The sequence below is a fragment of the Ictalurus punctatus genome, chromosome 12 (genome assembly GCF_001660625.3).
Source record: "Ictalurus punctatus breed USDA103 chromosome 12, Coco_2.0, whole genome shotgun sequence".
Taxonomy (NCBI): domain Eukaryota; kingdom Metazoa; phylum Chordata; class Actinopteri; order Siluriformes; family Ictaluridae; genus Ictalurus; species Ictalurus punctatus.
In genome coordinates, this window is record NC_030427.2 from 16,560,274 (window position 1) to 16,580,515 (window position 20,242).

The 20,242-nt window shown below is 41.1% G+C and overlaps 2 protein-coding genes across 4 annotated transcripts; one reads left to right on the forward strand and one right to left on the reverse strand.

The window, feature by feature from the left end:
* Positions 1–439: 439 nt before the first annotated feature.
* LOC108272523 (TBC1 domain family member 24) lies at positions 440–6,263 on the reverse strand. Of its 2 annotated transcripts, XM_053684028.1 has the most exons (8): positions 5,507–6,263; positions 2,986–4,012; positions 2,468–2,620; positions 2,031–2,094; positions 1,758–1,853; positions 1,374–1,569; positions 1,145–1,280; positions 440–907 (listed from the first exon to the last, which is right to left on the reverse strand). In XM_053684028.1, exons 1-8 carry the CDS (start codon positions 5,823–5,825, stop codon positions 649–651), a joined length of 2,250 nt encoding a protein of 749 aa, XP_053540003.1. In that variant the 5' UTR covers positions 5,826–6,263; the 3' UTR covers positions 440–648. The 2 variants fall into 2 exon arrangements, with proteins under 2 accessions (XP_053540003.1, XP_017336452.1); XM_017480963.3 differs by having other exon boundaries at positions 793–1,280; positions 5,507–6,261.
* Positions 6,264–7,597: 1,334 nt separating this feature from the next.
* On the forward strand, positions 7,598–20,164 carry stx8 (syntaxin 8). Of its 2 annotated transcripts, none has more exons than XM_053684029.1 (8): positions 7,598–7,773; positions 8,610–8,709; positions 9,059–9,153; positions 10,269–10,379; positions 10,919–11,046; positions 12,000–12,092; positions 18,405–18,506; positions 18,597–19,061. In XM_053684029.1, exons 1-8 carry the CDS (start codon positions 7,757–7,759, stop codon positions 18,689–18,691), a joined length of 741 nt encoding a protein of 246 aa, XP_053540004.1. In that variant the 5' UTR covers positions 7,598–7,756; the 3' UTR covers positions 18,692–19,061. The 2 variants fall into 2 exon arrangements, with proteins under 2 accessions (XP_053540004.1, XP_053540005.1); XM_053684030.1 differs by lacking the exon at positions 18,597–19,061 and adding an exon at positions 19,838–20,164 and having other exon boundaries at positions 7,599–7,773.
* Positions 20,165–20,242: the final 78 nt, after the last annotated feature.

Below are 20,242 nucleotides of genomic sequence, written 5' to 3' on the forward strand. Positions count from 1 at the left end.
ATTTAATTGAAAACCTTTCTTCGATAAAACATGAAGGTATAAAGACAAAGATTTTAATTTTAATGAGTAATTAATATTATATATATTCTTATTATTTACACCGTCTATTTTACTTTCAATCAATAAACTAAATAATACTGCCTGCATTGTTTTTTTTGTTTTTTTAGTATATAAGCTATGTACAAAAAAGATCATAAAAAGAAACTAATGTGGTCTATAAATGATAGCATGTTATTATAGCATGATGTTTTTATACCACCTGGATTATTAAAAAGCAAGCAAGCAAACAAATCAATGTGACAAAGACAGATACTTGTTTGTAAAGAACAAAAACAGATAGCTAGATAGATAGATAGACAGACAGACAGGAAATAAAATGCAGGAAGACATAACTAATGCACAGAGTGATCAGAAGCATCACAATATACAGAGACACAGAGTTTTTAAATGCCCTATTTTTATTCGTTATGTATAAAGTCAGTACATGTAGTAAAAAAGAAGGCTCAGACAACACAATAACACAATACGAGCACAGTTGCATAAAACAGTTATAATATAATTGCGTTTGTGTTTTATTGATGAAATCAGATGATGTCCGAGTAAAAGAAAACAACAACACAAAAATGGTCAGTGTTATAGTGATTAATTTCACAGGCCATCCATAATAATAATAATAATAATAATAATAATAATAATAATAATAGCCGGGACCCTGTCCAGGGTGTACCCCGCCTTGTGCCTGATGCACCCTGGGATAGGCTCCAGGTTCCCCGTGACCCTGAAGAAGGAGTAAGCCGTAGAAGATGGATGGATGGGATGGATAATAATAATAGCCGGCACCCTGTCCAGGGTGTACCCCGCCTTGTGCCCGATGAACCCTGGGATAGGCTCCAGGTTCCCCGTGACCCTGAAGATTAAGCGATATAAAAAATGGATGGATGGATAATAGCAGGGTGTATTTCCACTCCACTACATGTTCACAAGAGAAAACAAACTCTCTATAAATAAGTTACACACGACCTTCACAGATCATAAAACATGTTCCGAATAAATTAGCATCAACTTTTGTGAGTGTGAGTGTGTGCGTGTGCACGTGCGTGTGTGTGTGTGTGTGTGGGTGTGCACTCTTTAAAATGGACCATACTGAATTCCCCAAACTTCCAGACTCTGGATCTTGAATTTGCCCCTGCAGAGGACAGGACTGTCGAAAGTGTTGCAGCGTTCAGACTGTCCTGCTGTGAGACCCGTGCCGAGACACAGGGCATGTCCACCATCTCCACCTGACACACACACACACCATCACAATGATAAATAAGTTAGACAGACAGGTAGCTGTAAAGACAGACAGACGGACAAGCAGACAGACAGCTCACCAATAAATAACATCTCATCATCTCCGCTCACGAAGCGAGGGGTCACAGCGGGGCAGGTGGTGCAGTATGATGTCATCACGTCACATGAAGTGGAAGCTGAGGAAGATGAAGGGGAGGATGTAGAGGATTCCTTTATTCCTGTCATCCCTGAGATGTGCAGCACAGTTTTCTGGTATCGCTCCATTGCTGGCCTCAGCTGAAAGAATCATGTTTGTCATTTTTAAATATATATACTGTACACACAAAAACACACACACACACACACACACACACGCATGCACACACACACACTTATGCTCAGAACTTTACATCTCATTATTACATCACTTCCTGTACTGTGCAGTCTTAATCCTAATGTTTAGATGTTTTCCTAATGTTTCTTACCGTGAAGACGAAACACTCTCCAGTGCCAAAAAACTGCAGCTCCGCCTCCTCACGCCTCCTCAGAGTCCAATCTGAAGACAAAAATGCTCCACATACCTGAGGCAGACAGACAGACAGATAGAGAGACAGGTAGAAAGATATTACAGGAGTGTGGTTTGGGACACATCCTTATGGTGGTGCTCTGTCAATGTTCCCTCGCACCAAACACACCAAGCAAAACTAAACATGTCTGTGTGATAAATACAGTGTCTTCTGATCTGATCTGATACTCACCTCCTCGTCCACCGTTTTCAGGATCAGCACCGTCGGCTCGTGGCCTTCAACATGAGCATAAAACCTGAAAATAAAATTCATTTAAAATAAAGAAATGATAGTGGTAATTACAGTGAGAGATGTACATAAAATATATATAAAAACACTGAAAATGTCACAAAATACAGAAAATGGGGTAGTATTTTAATTTTTTCTGTGAAAGCCATAAGATGTTGATGCTGCAACACACGCCACATTTTTACATCACTGTTTTTTTTTTTCCTGTTCAAAACTAAGCTGATTGTTTTAATGACTAATATACAGTTATTGACTAAAGGAATATAATTAAACTCATTTAATATAAACCAAACATGCCAAACTATATATTACATGGATATATTATTTCAAAATAGCTTTTGGTCGTGATGGAGAAGGAGGGGAGATGGGTAGTGGCGTACGCTGTGAGGTCTCCGCCGTGTTCTTCAGTGCTGTAGAGGCGTTCTGGGCTGAAGAGAGAGAAGCGCTCAGGAATCCAGGCCCACACCACTCGCATCTCTGTCTCCGACACCACAGTGGAGCGAACACGTCCCAAATCCAAACAGCCCAAACAGCTGGAGAGAAACACACACACACACACACACAGAGAGAGACACAAAGCCCTTTATTAATATATGGCACACATTAGAAACTAGGGACTAAGAACCCGGAAACAAGGGCAAAAAAACTGGGAACATGAAACCACCAGGAAATCGAGAAAAACAGGAAATGTCTTGAAAAAGACCAAATTCTGCAACTAGACAGGATGTGACCTTTCCTATTTATTCTTCTCAAAAGATCTGTGTTTAGAATCCCTCATTTAATCCATAGTCACTATTTTAGTATCATACATGATATCAGTTGAGTAATAAGCTCTTTAGAGCATGCAGTTCCCATACATTTGGTTGTGGCATTCTTTATTTACATAAAAGCTCCTCACCTCTTGTGCTCAATCCCTTTCTGTATTAGCGCTTGTTTGTTAGCGTTGTAGAGGAAGTTAAGCTCCTTGCGTGTAGGCAGCTGGATGCTAAAGGCTCTCTGAAGCAGAGCATCAACGCTACTGTGACGGCTCACGTTCTCCACGAAGCTCTTCATGTCCTGCTTGAAATCTTCTACATGGGCCACTCGAGAACTCACCGAGACCTTGTAGAGGCTGAGGAGCGCTAAAGCTACGCGGTACAGAACCTTGTAGCCCTCAACCAGGTAGACATCCAGGACCCGGACTGCGTAGATGAAAGGTAGGTCGGCAAAAATCCACATGATCCAGTCTGAGTAGAACTCAAAGAGGCTCTGATGGGAGCTTGCGATTAGTTTACGGATTCCACGGCAGTACTTGTTGGCTAAGTCGCCGAAGGTCATGCAGGACGCATGGGTGGTAACAAAGTTCTGATCGATATAACGCTTTTGTGGATCTGTGTATCTCACCAGAGAGCAGATGCTGTGGAAGCACTGAGCCTCGTCCTCACTGTAGTGAAGCAGCAAAGACACCAGAGCCGGCAAAATGGGGCAAAAGGTAATTTCTGGGAATTTCTCGCTCACACACAGGAGGATCATCTTCACCGAGTTCAGGCCGGATTTGTTCAGGCAGTAGCGAGGGATCTCACCATCTTTCATGAATTTGGGGAAAGGATGCGTGCTCCTCCCGTGCTCCTGGAATATCCTGCCTGCCAGGTAGCGATATGTCTTGGAGTCCTCTGCACTGGAAGTGCACTCGATACGGTGTATGAGGTGTTGGTAAGATTTGGCCTGCAGTGTGTGCTGCGTCACCCAGAATCCTGAGCGTGCCATTTCTTTTAGCTCGGAAGGATCACTGGTGAGAACTTTCTGGAAGCGAGAGGCGGCTTTGGGGTGGATTTTCTCCCAGTCCACGTAGTGACCATATTTCATGCCAGTACACAAGCTGATTTCCCAGCTGTCCGGCTCAGTGATGGTCAACAACGGGATGTTTTTAGGGTTTCCTCTTGTACCTACGAGACAAAAAAATGCTTTATAAATAAACTGAATGAGTAAAAATTGTGGACCAAAAACTCTAAATGCACCTCCAAGAACATTCTTCATTTTTAGTTAGTTACAGTTACATTAACATTTACACTTACAAAGAGCTGTCTGTTCATAGTATTGGGGGGGATCTCTTCAACCACCACTAGTGTGTAGCATCCACCTGGATGATGGCAGCCATGGTGTGCCAGCAATTATCGGAGATTAGAGAGTGATGTAATCAATTCTTTTACAATAAGTGTGTCAATAAGATGACCACAGGTTTAACATCTCATCTTAAAGACAATACTGTTTTCACAGTATAGTGTCTCCCTCACTATACAGAGGCATTAGGCCCCCACACAGAACACAGGGCGAGTGCCCCCTGCTGGCCTCACTAATACCACTTCCAGCAACAACCTTAGTTTTCCAAAGGAGGTCTCCCATACAGGTAGTGCCCAGGCTCAACCCTGCTTAGTTTCAGTGGGTAATCAGGTGAGAACTGCATGGCCCTGGCCGTTAATAAGTAAAGCCAAAAAATGTGTCCAGGTGTTCCAGGCGATCCAGGTGTTTCTATAAAATGGATACTATAATAATATGGATAATATGGATAATATGGATTCATAACAAAAGACAAAATGAACAGAAATTTCCGATTTCAGATTTCACACTGGATCTGTCTTAGTGTTTAATAGCTAATATATATATATATATATATATATATATATATATATATATATATATATATATATATATATATATATATATATATATATATATATATATATATATATATATATATATATATATATATATATATATATATATATATATTTTAAAATGCATTCTGTTCCTTGAAGGCACTTTTTAAAAAATATTTAACTTTTTCCAAATGTAATCATTCCCACCCCATTGCTTTGGTCAAACACTAGCCTGCGACTAGCCAACCTGGTATCATGAAGATTTGTGTATATGATACAAAAATCCATTATTCATTCATCATAGTTTCCAAATGGAAACCAATGATTAAAAAAATAAAAACACCTCCTTCAGTAAGCGTGAGAAGACAAAACTAAAATCAAACCAAACAAGAGCTTGATACAAAATACATACTCTTTCCATTTACAAACTTGTGAAACTTTTATGGATTTATAGATTATTTATTGGCTGATGTCAGAGCAACAGAGGAAAAAGTAAACAAGAACTGCGGTAACATCATCAGTATTCAAACTTGTAACTACTTTAAACATTTCTGAACCACTTATTAAGATTCTGAAGCTTCACCTGCTCAGCTTTGGGCTCAGCTTATCTGCTACTTCAGTTGTCTTCCATATGAATAAATGTAACAGTCTTGAATTGTCAAATTACATTTTTATTCTTTGTTGGGAAGAAAAGTTTGGACCCACACTGGCACTCTGAGACTACATTTCCTTCAGTGTGGTAGGTTAATGATTTCTAAGAAGGAGACAGAGAGAGGAACTTACCTCCATGATCTTTACTCAGATGTTTGTTTATTCCTGCTGTGGATCTTTTCGGTGGCACTTTGGTGTCAAGGTCTCCTTTGTTGTTTAGTTTCCCAGCGTCTGCCTGAAAAACTTGCTGGTCTTCGCTGTTTTCTTTTTTATCCAACATGTAGAAGGATCTGGACCGAGGTCTGAGGAAGTTTCTTTGGTACTCGATCAAATCTGGTGGCTCAAAAAGGGAACAAGAACGATGCCTTTGACAGCCATCTGACCCGCTCGCCCTCTGCAACTCCACCGGACCGAAGTTGGAAAAATCGAAGCTTGGAGAAACCTGGAGCATTTCTCCAGCAGTTTGGAAGTGTTTGGGAAGAGTTCAAAGAGTTTGGAAATTTTCTGAAATGTTCAGAAAAGTTCAGCTCAGAAATTGAAGAAGTTTTAGAAAAGCAGGGAAAGTTTAAAAGTTGGTGAATTTGGAAATTGGTCAGAAACCTGAAGTATATTTGTGTCCAGACACTAAGAATGATGAAGAAAGAGTTTAGAGGTTTCTAAGATTTTTTAAAAATGACTTACAAGCAACATAAGAAGTCAAGATGGCCTTTTTTGAAAGGTTTTGAAAAAGTTTAGAGTATTCAAAGGAAATGAGAAGAATTCAGAAGAGTGCAGGTGATTTATAAAGTCTCTGCAGGTCTGATCTTCATTCAAGTGTTTCGCTCCGGCTGTATGTGACCACAGCGGTCAGCTGATTTATGTAGATGACTTGTGTAACAGCTTTAAGTGTGTGGTGGAAAATTCCAAACTCTTCCATTAAGCATGTGAGATGGCTACCTGTGTTTATGGGAGAAACACACAGCGTTTAGAAGGAAAAATACAGGCTTTTGAGATTACAAAACAAATACTACTCGCATTGTTAGCAAGCATACATCAAAGCATAAAATAAATCAACACTCACATGTCTCCAGAGTGACATATATTATTACTTTGAAGATTTGTATGGCTATCCACTGCATGTGTGTGTATGAACTGTCCACGCTGATACTGAACACAAGTTCGCCTATATTGATTAAGCCTATAAAACTGTGAAGTTATAAATGTAAGTGTCCTTATTCAATGTCATTATTAATCACATAAAACGGTGGTTTGAGTAAATGAAACAAATGACATGAAAATGAATTCAGCACAAATAAACCCAAAATCTACTCAATAGTTTCATGTTTAAAAGTTCATCAGTTTGTTTTCATGGAAACACACATGTGTGTCATCATGAAACATACACATGCATGACATCTGAGTGGGGCTGAAGTCATTCAGTGATAAAGAGGATTGTTATGGTCATATTGGACAAAGGTCACTACGCTTTGTGTTCATAAAATAGCTGTGTACTTGTGAGCATTGTTCAGTTTCCCCTTTACATAGTACAGCTGAATGATTATTATTACAACATGATTAAATTAGTACAGTGCCTGATGGCTGGTTTAATGTGTCACTTCATTCAGGCTGAGCAATATGACATTATCACTGTGTATATGCAGTAACTATGTTTTATATTTATAGTGATAAAGTTTCTTAAATGTCAGAGCATCCATCAGAATTTACTTACACAAAACATTGTTTTGTTACAAAACACAATCTTTTGCTTAAGATAAGATTAACCCTCTGTGGCCAGTTCATTCCTATCAATAATAAGCTAAGAACGATCCTAGTTGATATACTAATTATTTTTTCCTTTATTCTTTTGTTTTATTCTTATCAATATTTATTAAATAAGATGTGCCATTTTGCTCATTTTATTATTTGGTGAATAGTAAAACACTGCTGTATTTTTATTTAATAACATATACTAATCTATGACATTTTATTAGCAAAACACTATTAGCCTACTTTTGCCAGTGCTAAAATACGCTAAATAACGATAGGATTAGTGTGATAATATATTAGATTAATAATGTGTTATTTATACGTTGCTCTGTTTTATTCTTATAAATGATACAGATAAATATATACGATTTGACAATAGACAATACTGTAAAATGGTTTATTTGTATTTGTATTTTATTTTTTATATTTTACAAACATTTTCAGACCGTAATCCCGTTTGTCTCTAACCGCGCTCCGTAGTGACGTCACAGGAAATGCGGAAGTAGCTCGTCGTTCAGGCTGTTTTGTTTTGTCTGTTATCTACGGTACAAATGGGTCGTTTTTAAATTTATTTTTACTTATTTTTAGTTTTCTCCTTTCGGTTAAATCTATATAAATAAATAAATGAACTGAAAGATGTCACAGGATCTGTGGTAAGAGCGCGATTTAGTTCTTTTTTATTCTCATTAGAAATTGTGTTGCTGTCAGAGCTAACGCATAAATCAAAGTTAACGATAGTTAAAGTCTTTATGTACTATTATTATTATTATTATTATTATTATTATTATTATTATTGTTATTATTATTATTATTATTATTATAAGCGGAAACGTTATTGTTCTTATTACCACTTTCTATCTGCTAATGACGGGAAATCGTGTATTTCATACAGCATCCAACACAGAGAAACACTGCAGTATAAATCTTTTAATAACATATTTCAGGCTTAGACAACTTCATTATTTCCTGTAATTCAGTGCTGGAGCAGCACGTGACGGTGAAGTCTTGTGATTTTGTGTTTGTTTAAATGAACACACACACACACACACACACACACTATACTCACACACACATATATATATATATATATATATATATATATATATACTATACAAAAACGCGCGCACGCATATACATATATACCATATTCAACCACATATACATAAACTACACATACACACAGACAGACATACATATAGACTATACAAACACGCGCACCCACATATACATATATACTATATACACACACATATACAAACATAGATATATACTATGCACACGCATACATATATACTATATACACACATATACATATGTAGACATAACATACATACATACATACATACATAACCTGTAGAGTGACGTTACACAACTGATTCTTCCCTGGTAGTAACACAGTGTTCACATTTCCCCCAAACCTTTCAGCTGAGTGATTTATAAACCATGTCTCTTTGTGTATGTGTGTGTGTGTGTGTGTGTGTGTATACAGGTTGCAGAACTATGACGCCACGTGCCGACTTGCCCAGGAGATCGCTGAGAACATCCAGGAGAGGAACCGACAGCAGAGAACCGGCGGGAACCCGGCCAAGGTGAGGGACTCTAACTAATGATCAGACTCACATCAGATCTGTGTGTGTGTGTGTCTGAGATTGTGTGTTCCTGTACCATCTGTACTCAGGTGTATTGTCTTTTTAATTTATATCTGATCTAATGTCAGTCTGATGGCATGAGACTGTGGACAGGATATAAGTCTGATACAGGTTAAAATGTTGATCAGATTAAGATTAGACTGACTCAGGTCTGATTGTGAGAAAACAGAGATGACTCTTGACAAACAAACAAACTGAGACTAAAAAGTGCTACCATAGTCTGTGTTTGTGTGTGCGTGTGTGTGTGCGCGCTCTCACACTCTGATTGCAGTCTGTTCTCTTTGTTCAGCTGAACATGAGCCTGCGAGCGTCTCTGCAGAAACTGAAGCAGAACATCACACAGCTGAGGGAGACACTCGCTCGAGCCTCGTCTCAGCGCCGCATGTATCCTTACACACACACACACACACACACACACACACACACACACACACACACACACACACACACACAGCGTGCAGTAAAACCTAGATTGATTGATTTACTCCTGCTTAGAGAAAATGAGAATGCACTTACACATCTTCGCCTCTAGATGGCGGTGTGGTTTCAGAAATAGTAATATATATCTACATACATACTGTATATTCTGTATATTTAATATAAATATAATGATATAAAAGTCTAAAATCTTTATTACTCTAGCTATTAAATTTTATTTTACACACAGCTATAAATCTCCACAACACTGTTTTTAGTGATGTTTCTCCTCACAGTCCTGCAGCTTTAATCAAATATCTGCTTACAGGAGAACCTCAATAGAGGTAGGTGTAGAACCCTAGACTGTAAACACAAGAACCAGATCACGTGATCCGGACCAGCATCATCCAGCCAATCAGGACAAAGAGATGTCTTAAGCGTTCCTTGGTTCTCTCTCTGTTGTTTCTTTATCATAAAGAGTTCCAGGTAGAACCTTTTAGAAGGCTTTAGAACCCTTCAATAACTCTTGAAGACCTTTTTTCTAATATTGTACCAAGAACAGTTGTTGTCTTCTAGGGTCTTCTAGGGTCCTGAAAAGGTCTCGCTATATACAAGAGTTCATAGTAGAATGATTTTAAGAGACTAAGCACCCTTGAAGAACCCTTTTGTTTACGAGTGTACCAACACCAAAAACCTCAGTGTTAAGCTCCTTACAGGTTCTGGGTGTTAAGAAGAAAATAAAGAGCAATAATTTTGAGTTTGTAGCACATGCTACAAGGTTCTCCAGGGGTTCTTTAAGAGTTCTACTTCAATTGCTGTCCTATGGGGGAGCACTCTGTGGAAAGGTTCTACTGGGACGATTTAGAGTTCTCACAGAGAGACGAGAAGAATGCTTAAGTGTATTGAATTTTCTGAGAGCATTTTCCAGCATGGAAGCGTTCCAAATAGAACGATTTTAAGAGGGTAAGAACTTGAAGAACTCTTGAAGAACCGTTTTTTAAGAGTGTAACAAGAGCCAAGAGCTAAATGTTAAACTCCTGACAGGTTCTAGATGGTTATTTTTCCTTAATGAGTGACTCCAGCATGCAGAGTGAAGCGGACCGGCGGCAGAATCTGGTGGACGATTTGGTGACGAGAGAGAAGCAGCTGTTCAGCTCGTTCAGCCGAGACCCGAGCGCTCCAGAACCGTCACGGTAACGCCATCGTCTCATCAAACACCACTGAACACTGTCATGAAGCTCTGCATTCATTACAGCTCTCTCTCTCTCGCTTGCTCTCTCGCTCTGTGTGTGTGTGTGTGTCTGTGTGTGTGTGTGTGTCTGTGTGTGTGTGTGTGTGTCTGTGTGTCTGTGTGTCTGTGTGTGTGTGTCTGTGTGTGTGTGTGTCTGTGTGTGTGTCTGTGTGTGTGTGTCTGTCTGTGTGTGTGTGTCTGTGTGTGTGTGTCTGTGTGTGTGTGTCTGTGTGTGTGTGTCTGTGTGTGTGTGTGTCTGTGTGTGTGTGTCTGTGTGTGTGTGTCTGTGTGTGTGTGTGTGTCTGTGTGTGTGTGTGTGTCTGTGTGTGTGTGTCTGTGTGTGTGTGTGTGTGTGTCTGTGTGTGTCTGTGTGTGTGTGTGTCTGTGTGTGTGTCTGTGTGTGTCTGTGTCTGTGTGTGTCTGTCTGTCTGTGTGTGTGTGTGTGTGTGCCTGTGTGTGTGTGTCTGTGTGTGTGTGTGTGTCTGTGTGTGTGTCCTGCAGGTCGACACTGCTGACGGGAGGATTTGGGGCGGAGCCTGCACAGAATCCGTGGCTGGTCGATGAATCAGAGGAGACGAAAGGACTGACGTTTAGAGAGATCAAAGAGCAGCAGCAACGCATCATCCAGGGTAACACACACACACTTTCTCACTATCTCTCTTTTTATCTTTTTTCTTTCTTTATTCATTTCTTCTTTACTGTTTCATCAAGAGAAGTAGACAGGAAGCAGAACATTTCATTCTTCTTTCTTTTTTCCTTCAGTCATTCTCTTCTTCCCTTTTCTACATTGTCTTCCCTTAGTTTCTTTCTTTCTTTCAAGTTTACAGCTTTATAAATAACAGAATATCAAAACAGTTTATAATAATAAATCTCTCTCTCTGTCTCTTCCTCTCTCTCTTTCTCTCGCTCCCTGTCTCTCTCTCCCTCTCTCTCTCTCTCTCTCTCTCTCTCTCTCTCTCACTCTCTCTCTCCCTCTCTCTCTCTCTCTCTCGCTCTCTCTCTCTCTCTCTCACGCTCTGCCTCTCCCTGTCTCTTTTTCTCTCGCTCCCTCTCTCGCTCTCTTTCTCTCTCCCTCTCTCGCTCTCTCTCTCTCTCTCTCTCTCTCTCTCTCTCTCTATCTCTCTCTCGTTCTCTCTCTCTATCTCTCTCTCGTTCTCTCTCTCTCTCTCTCTCGTTCTCTCTCTCTCACACTCTCTCTCTCGTTCTCTCTCTGTCTCTCTCTCTCTCTCTCTCTCTCCCTCTCTCTCTCTCTCTCTATCTCTCTCTCGTTCTCTCTCTCTCACACTCTCTCTCTCGTTCTCTCTCTGTCTCTCTCTCTCTCTCTCTCTCCCTCTCTCGCTCTCTCTCTCTCTCTATCTCTCTCTCGTTCTCTCTCTCTCACACTCTCTCTCTCGTTCTCTCTCTGTCTCTCTCTCTCTCTCTCCCTCTCTCGCTCTCTCTCTCTCTCTATCTCTCTCTCGTTCTCTCTCTCTCACACTCTCTCTCTCGTTCTCTCTCTGTCTCTCTCTCTCTCTCTCTCTCTCTCTCTCTCTCTATCTCTCTCTCTCTCTCTCTCTTTTTCTCTCGCTCCCTCTCTCTCTAGCTCAGGATGAAGGGCTGGACGTGTTAGCAGACGTGATCAGCAGACAGAAGCGAATGGGACAGGAGATCGGAAATGAACTTGATGAACACAACGGTGAGACACACACACACACACACACACACACACACACACACACACACACACACACACACACACACACACACAGTGCTACTTGAGTTCCCTCAGGTGCAGTAAGCGTGCGACAGGAAGGAAGTTTCCTGATGGAGATGTTGATTCTTACAGGAGTGAAAGTGAGGATCAGAGAGCCAGAGAGAGAGTATGAGAGACAGTGACTGTGTGAGAGACTCCAACCCCCCCCCCCCTCCCCCCCCCCCCTCTTTTGGGAGTTTTGGGGGCCTGGATGGTGGGTGTGAGCTCAGTGCACTCAGGTGTGTAACAAGTTGAAACAGAACGAGGAAATTAGTTATAATGAGTTTTATAAATAAAAGGAGGTGTGTGTGTGTGTGTGTGTGTGTGTGTGTGTGTTGAGGTGACAGGCCATGTGTGACCTGTCTCACCTCCTCAGCCGGTTGGAGCGGTGTTTAGCCACAAACAGATTAACGTCCAGATCAGAAAGAACCGAAGTGTGAAGCGTCTCTCCTTTTTAGGTAAAGGGTTGCAGGAAGGGTGGGTGGGTGGGGGGGGGCATGGTGTCAGGGGTCAAAGGTCATTTGGAAATTACTCAGCACAAACAGACCATAGCTTCCTGAGCCTGGTCCGTACGTCGAAGTTCAGTGGTTTTATCAACTGCCTTTCCAAAGCAGGAGCTCAAAAATCACACACATGCACATGCGTACACACACACACACACACACACACACACACTGTTTCATACCTCATGTTTTCATCACAGAGAGAAATTCTTTGTTTGCATGCTCTGATATCTTAATTAGCATCATACAAATTGGACCGCAGTACGTCTCGTTAATATGATGTATTCTCCTTTAATGTTCTAATTAGCATAATCTAAGATAATTAGCATAATTTGTAGTATAATGTGATCCACCATCTCGCTGTATGTGCAGCGTTTGCATTATAACTACGGCTGATTGTTTCTGCATGGACGTGACACTTCAGCCTTTAACGCAGAAATACGAACGAGAATTTCACATCGTTTTCAATTTTTACCTCTGCTTCATTAGCATATCAGAGGGTGGGGCATTTCCATTAGACCAATCAGGGATGAGAGTACATGCAGCGGGACATTTTAACATGTCCCCCCAATGTGCTGTAATGGTACGACCCAAAGTTTCCCCTAATGAGTGGGAATCCTTTATTGTGTCACCAATTGGGAGTGGCACCGCAGCTATATAAATATAATATGGTGAACACACAGGATATTTATGAGCACATCTCATTTTACAACACCTGACGCATAAACACCTGACGCAGGTGAAATGGTGTTCAGTAATCAGCGTATGTTGTGTTTGTGATCGAGAAAAGCTGTGATTGGTCTCTGCATCCTCCACATCTGCATCCTCCACATCTGCATCCTCCACATGGGGTTTGTTTTGTAGCTCACAAGTTAAAAGAATAACAAGAGCCCTGAGCGGAGTGGGATGAAGTCAGAGCTGAGCAATGCGTTTCATCCTGCAGCGTCTTTCTCTCTTTCGCTTTTTCTCTCTTTCCATCCGATTCCTCATTAACCAGCAGATCCTCGTTAGAGCGTCGGCACGTCGCCTCACATCCACCATCCATCAAACGAGAAACAAATGCAACATCTGGATCTGATAAGGTGGGGAAACACACACACACCAGAGAGGAGAGGAGAGGAGAGGAATGAATTAAAAAGGAGAAGAGAGGAGACGAGCACAGAGATGAAGGGAGGAGAAATGTGGAAGGAGGAGAGAAGGACAAGAAAGAAAAGGCAAAAATACAAAGGAATGAGAAGAGCTGTGAAGACGGGAGAAAGAGATGAGGAAAGAAGAAGAAGAAGAGCGGAAACAAAGGCACTGAGAAGACGAAGAACAAGCGGAAGAGAGAAGAGGTGATGAAAGAGGAAATGCTACAAAGGCAAGAGAAGGGAGAGAGGAGTGTAGAGCGGAAAGAATGAAAGCTAGTAGGATAGAAAGATCAAGGATGAAGAGGAGAAGGGACGAGGGACAGGAGGGACAAATAAGAGCAAAAGAAAGGGGAGTGAGGAGAAGAGTACAGGAAAGAAGGGAGGAGGAAGGAAAGCAGAATGAGAACAAGAGGTAAAGAATGGCGAGAGAGAGAGAGGGAAACGAAAGTAAAGGAAAAAGGGAGAGAGGGATGTGTGTAAGGCGAGATCGAGATCTTTCATGACACAGATGCCGTCACACACTTTTAATTCTTATACAGATCCGTACACAAGTTTTAACACCGATAGTGATAGATGTGTTTCACTACACACACACACACACACACACACACACACACACACACACACACACACACACACACCCAGCTGAAGTTCCTTGTGGTTTTGAGACTTCATCTGTTTCAGAGCGCTGGAGAGAATTAGCCGACGTTCCACACACATCTCTCTGTCATTAACATGCTAATGTTTTACCACACACACACACACACACACCCCTCTGATCCAATACATATCATCACTCTTATAGAATCTCACACACTCACTCCAGATGTGGTCTTGTGTCTCTACATTATGAGGTTTAAACGAGTAAACAGAACACACACATACACACACACTTCCTCAGAGCTGCTGTTCTGGTAAATTCGACAACACCTTCTGACCAATCAGAATCCAGCTGCAAATCACAGCTTCATATTAATGCCCTCATTCTAATACGTTATCATTTCTATACTAACAGCCAGACAGTTCAGGACGAAACTAAGTGCACCCCCGTGTTAGTCCCGACCTCTCCAACGCACAGTGTGAATTTAGTGTAAATCAGAGAACCAGAGTTTTTCACTCAAAAAACCCCACAAAGGTCACCTTACCGTTTTTTTAGGCAAAATGTTTCATCAAAATTCAGGACTAACACGGGGTGCACTTACTTTCGTCCTGTCGTGCTCCAGCGCTGAGATCCAAGCCCCTCATTTCCACTATACGACACTTAATGAAACTGAGACTGTATTGAAATGCGAACAATATAAAGTTGGAAATCAGTTCAAGTCCTGGTGCAGACGGAGATGTAACAGCAGAGGGGCGTGGCCTAACACTGTTTATACAACATTAGAATGTAACCGTAAATGGATAAAAAGTGACGTGTCGTTCTTTAATAAATAATGAACTGTAGTCGCTGGTGAGCTGCTGCGGTGTAAGAGGAATAAAACACTCCGGGACGTGCTGCTAGAGGAAAATAATCAACTTCAGGGTGGCAACAGTTACTCCGCAAAATCACACACACACACACACACACACACACACTCACGCACGCACGCACACACTCATACACACTCACACACACACACTCTTACACATGCACACACACACACTCACGCACGCACACACTCATACACACGCACACACACTCGCACACACTCCCTCACACGCACACGCTCACACACATGCACAGTCTCACACACACACACGCACACACTCACTCACTCACGCACACACACTCGCACACACTCCCTCACACGCACACGCTCACACACACACACAGTCTCACACACACACACACACACATTCAGGATGTTTTTGGTGCTGCTGTACAATACAGCTCTAATGAACGTCTCAGAGTGTATTACAGCACCATGACAAGACCTGGCAACACACACACACACACACACACACACACACACACACACTCAGCTGGCAGGGAGAGCACCCTCACACACCAGCAATGGATGTGGAGACAAAAACTAAATTAATTTCCCAAAGTAATTCAAAGAAAATGGTCTGTTTCCTTTCACCTGTGTTACTAGATGACATCATCAAATAGCAGCAGCCAAACACCTGGCCATGGTCATGGAGAGAGACACACAATCATTTACATCTTCTCTTTATCCACACCCTCAGATAAACACCCCCCCCCCCCCCCCCCCCCCCCCAACCACAAACACACACAAACCCTGCAGTGCTTAATAACACATGCATGTCAGAAGAGTACAGCACCTGTCAGACTTCAGATGGATTTCAGCTTCAAATAAGAAACACTCACACTCAGGCTTGACCACATCCATGTTACTGCTAATGCTAACACTAGCACTCATTTGTTAGGCAAATCAGCATTTCTGAGGATGAAAGTGGCTTCACTCGTCTGTGTTGCTGCTGCCGGTTTATCACTTTCATCATTACACAAAAGACCAAAGAGCTACAGGACAAAAAGATCACACACACACACAGTTTGTGTGTGTGTGTAAGGTGTGTTACAGGATTGTAGGTATAAAAAAAAATCCAGCTGTGCACACAGACACACACACATACATACATGCATACATAATACACTACACACACACTGCAGTGGAGATGAAAGTAACCAACCAACCAAGATCATCAATACTTTTGTTTAACAACACAAACCCACACACAAACCCACACACACACACACGAGGAAGCTGAAGGACACACACTTCATCTATCAAACACTTGTCACTCAAATACAGTACATTAACTCACACAGGATTTCTGTTAGGCCGGCTGTTTAAAACAGCCTTTTAAACTGTTTATAACCCAAAGGCTCACACTAACATACTGAAATAGTATACAGTGTAATACACACAGTGTGTGACTGTGACTGTGTGTGTGAGTGTGTGAATATGTGTGTAAGTCTGTGTATGTGACTGTGTGTGAGTGTGACTGTGTTGGACTGTGTGTGTGAGTGTGTGTGTGTGTGTGAGTGTGACTGTGACTGTGTGAATGTGTGTGTGAGTCTGTGTATGTAACTGTGTGTGTGAACGAGAGAGTGTGAGTGTGTGTGCATGTGTGTGAGCGTGTGTGTGTGAGGGAGTGTGTGCGAGTGTGTGTGCATGTGTATGAGTGTGTGTAAGAGTGTGTGTGTGTGAGTGTGTATGAGTGTGTGCGTGCGTGCGTGAGTGTGTGTGTGTGTGTGTGAGACTGTGCGTGTGTGTGAGGGAGTGTGTGTGTGCGTGTGTGTGCATGTGTATGAGTGTGTGTGTGTGTGTGTGCGTGCGTGCGTGAGTGTGTGTGTGTGTGTGTGTGTGTGTGTGTGATTTTGCGGAGTAACTGTTGCCACCCTGAAGTTGATTATTTTCCTCTAGCAGCACGTCCCGGAGTGTTTTATTCCTCTTACACCGCAGCAGCTCACCAGCGACTACAGTTCATTATTTATTAAAGAACCACACGTCGCTTTTTATCCATTTACGGTTACATTCTAATGTTGTATAAACAGTGTTAGGCCACGCCCCTCTGCTGTTACATCTCCGTCTGCACCAGGACTTGAACTGATTTCCAACTTTAAATTGTTCGCATTTCAATACAGTCTAGGGCTGCAACTAACGACTATGTTCATAATCGATTAGTTAGCCGATTATTTTTTCGATTAATGGTATGGGGGTGCGGGGCAAACTTTCAGTACCATTTTTTTTCATTTATTTAAAATAAAATCCACAAAATGAGTGTTACAAATATAAACTTCAGACTGACACTTTACACAACTCAACACACACAGACACACACACACACACACACACCAGAATATATATTATTCATTTAGGACTGTAGTTTAATTCAGTGCTTTTTGTGCATCCATAAAAAGTTGCACTAGACAGTAGAGTAGTGCATAGTGTAAGTGTATAGTACAGCATTCGGGACGTACTATACACTTCCGCTCCGGAGCGTGTTTTGGGAACAGATGTAACGTAGTGAGTAAATGTACTGTGCCAGACCAACTAATCGATAATAAGATTCGTTGATGATTTTCATAATCGATTATTATCGATTTTATCGATTAGTTATTGCAGCTCTAACACTAATAATTTTAAGTGTCGTATAGTGGAAGTGAGGGGCTCAGATCTCAGCTCTGGAGCGCACCAGGACAAAAGTAAGTACACCCTCGTGTTAGTTCTGACCTTCCTAATGCATGTTGCGAAATTGCTGATGATCTGAAAACGTGACATTTTTTACCCCAAAAAAAGGTCTGTTTTTCTGGGTGAAAGATTTAACGTTCTGTTTTACATTAAATTCACACTGTGCGTTAGGGAGGTCAGGACTAACACGGGAGTGCATTACTTTCGTCCTGTCGCACTCCAGAGCTGATATCTGACCACTTTGTTATGTTGGAACTGTCCATGTACACTGTAGAGCTGTTGCTATAGAAACAAGAGCATGAATATAAACCTGCGCGACTGTCAGAGTTGCTGTAATTGAGAATTAATCAACACCTTCTGACCAATCACAATCCAGAACTCAGCAGCACTTGGGTGTAAATATTTGTAAAATAATTCAGATTGGAATCATGCATCTGATTTATTTATTTATTTATTTATTTATTTATTTATTTATTTACACAGAGATCATCGATGACATCACACAGCTGGTGGACACGACAGACAGCCGCATCCGCAATGAGACACGCCGAGTCCAACTGGTGGAGACCAAATCAGCTTCCTGTGGTGAGCACACACACACACACACACACACACACATATACATACGGGGCGGCTGTGGCTCAGGTGGTAGAGCGGGTTGTCCACTAATCGTAGGGTTGGCGGTTCGATTCCCGGCCCACATGACTCCACATGTCGAAGTGTCCTTGGGCAAGACACTGAACCCCAAGTTGCTCCTGATGGTAAGTTAGCGCCTTGCGTGGCAGCTCCTGCTACCATTGGTGTGTGAGTGTGTGTATGAATGGGTGAATGACACACAGTTTAAAGCACTTTGGATAAAAGCGCTATATAAGTGCAGACCATTTACCATTGACATACATATACACACACACACACCTATAAACACATACACATATATACACACACACAAACACACACACACACACATAACTGATAAAGAACAAATGAGAATAAATGACTTGTTTACATCCTTTAATTATTTACACCGCCACTAGTGTAGAAGAAACACTGAAAGAGTGTGTGTGTGTGTGTGTGTGTATGTGTGTGTGTGTGTGTGTGTGAGTGTGTGTGTAAACAGTATCTGCACATTATTAAAATGAACACAGGAGTTGATTAAAGAAGTGTATTACTTTTAGTTGATGACTGTTTATAACCGTATAATAACACATACATAAGTTATAAAACATATATCTAAATTATAAAACATGTATCTAATTTAATATTTATATTTATTTTAGATATGAATATGGTATTTGTTAATTATTCCATACTGTCCTTTTATGATCATGTTCATTAAATTAATTACAATTACATGAATGATTGAAAATGAATATTTGATACATTACTTGATTGATGGATTATCCTAGGTTTATTATTATTATTATTATTATTATTATTAGTATTATTATTAGTAGTAGTATTATTGTCATAATTTAGCTATTCTGTCTTTTTCTTTTCTTTCTTCTGTTTATCACTTCACTTCTTATGAACTGTGAGAGTTTTATTCTGAAATGATAATTATTAGTAATAGTAGTAGAATCGTTGCTGTTGGAAATCTGATCCACTTCCCCAGATGACACACAGTAAATCAGAAATCAGACTTCCTCCAACATTCATCTTGCAACTATTTCCTGTGTGTGTGTGTGTGTGTGTGTGTGTGTGTGTGTGTGTGTGTGTGTGTGTAACAGCTGTACGCTCTGAGTGACATTAAATGAGAGACAGATGTGTTTCTGAAACTCTTGTCCAGTTCTTTTGTTTGTTTCATTATTCCTGTATGTTTTACTCCCTATACTCACATTAACATCACTCTGTGCGTGTGTGCGTGCGCGCACGCGTGTGTGTGTGTGTGTGTATGTGTGTGTATGTGTGTGTTACAGGTATGATGGTGGTGATCGTGTTGCTGCTCATTGCCATAGTGGTTGTTGCTGCTTGGCCGACATGAACTGATGATGGACACACACAGCTGTGAAATACACGTACACACACACACACACACACACACACACACACACACACACACACACACTTTATTGTATTTATTCCTTTGACTCTGTTAGTATTTCGATTTTTAAAAGTGTTGATGAAACTCACTCTGCTTCCCTGTGTATGAAACTCTAAACACACATGCAATGTTTTAGAACGTCTCATTACTGTAAGCTATAACTAATAAAAATTTCTAATAAACAAACATTTAACAATCTGCACTCAGTGTTACTGCCTGGTGTGTGTGTGTGTGTGTGTGCGCGTGTGTGTGCGCGTATACGTGTATCTTATTATAGCTG

Bases quoted from the DNA above. Each gene is read 5' to 3' on its own strand.
- LOC108272523 (XM_053684028.1), bottom strand. From the start codon at position 5,825: ATGCTCCAGGTTTCTCCAAGCTTCGATTTTTCCAACTTCGGTCCGGTG. The intron at 2,621-2,985 runs GTGAGGAGCTTT...GTTTCTCTCCAG, and splicing joins AAAGGGATTGAGCACAAGAG to CTGTTTGGGCTGTTTGGATT. The intron at 1,854-2,030 runs GTGAGTATCAGA...TGTCTGCCTCAG, and splicing joins TGAAAACGGTGGACGAGGAG to GTATGTGGAGCATTTTTGTC.
- stx8 (XM_053684029.1), top strand. The intron at 10,380-10,918 runs GTAACGCCATCG...TGTGTCCTGCAG, and splicing joins AGCGCTCCAGAACCGTCACG to GTCGACACTGCTGACGGGAG. The intron at 11,047-11,999 runs GTAACACACACA...CTCTCTCTCTAG, and splicing joins GCAGCAACGCATCATCCAGG to CTCAGGATGAAGGGCTGGAC.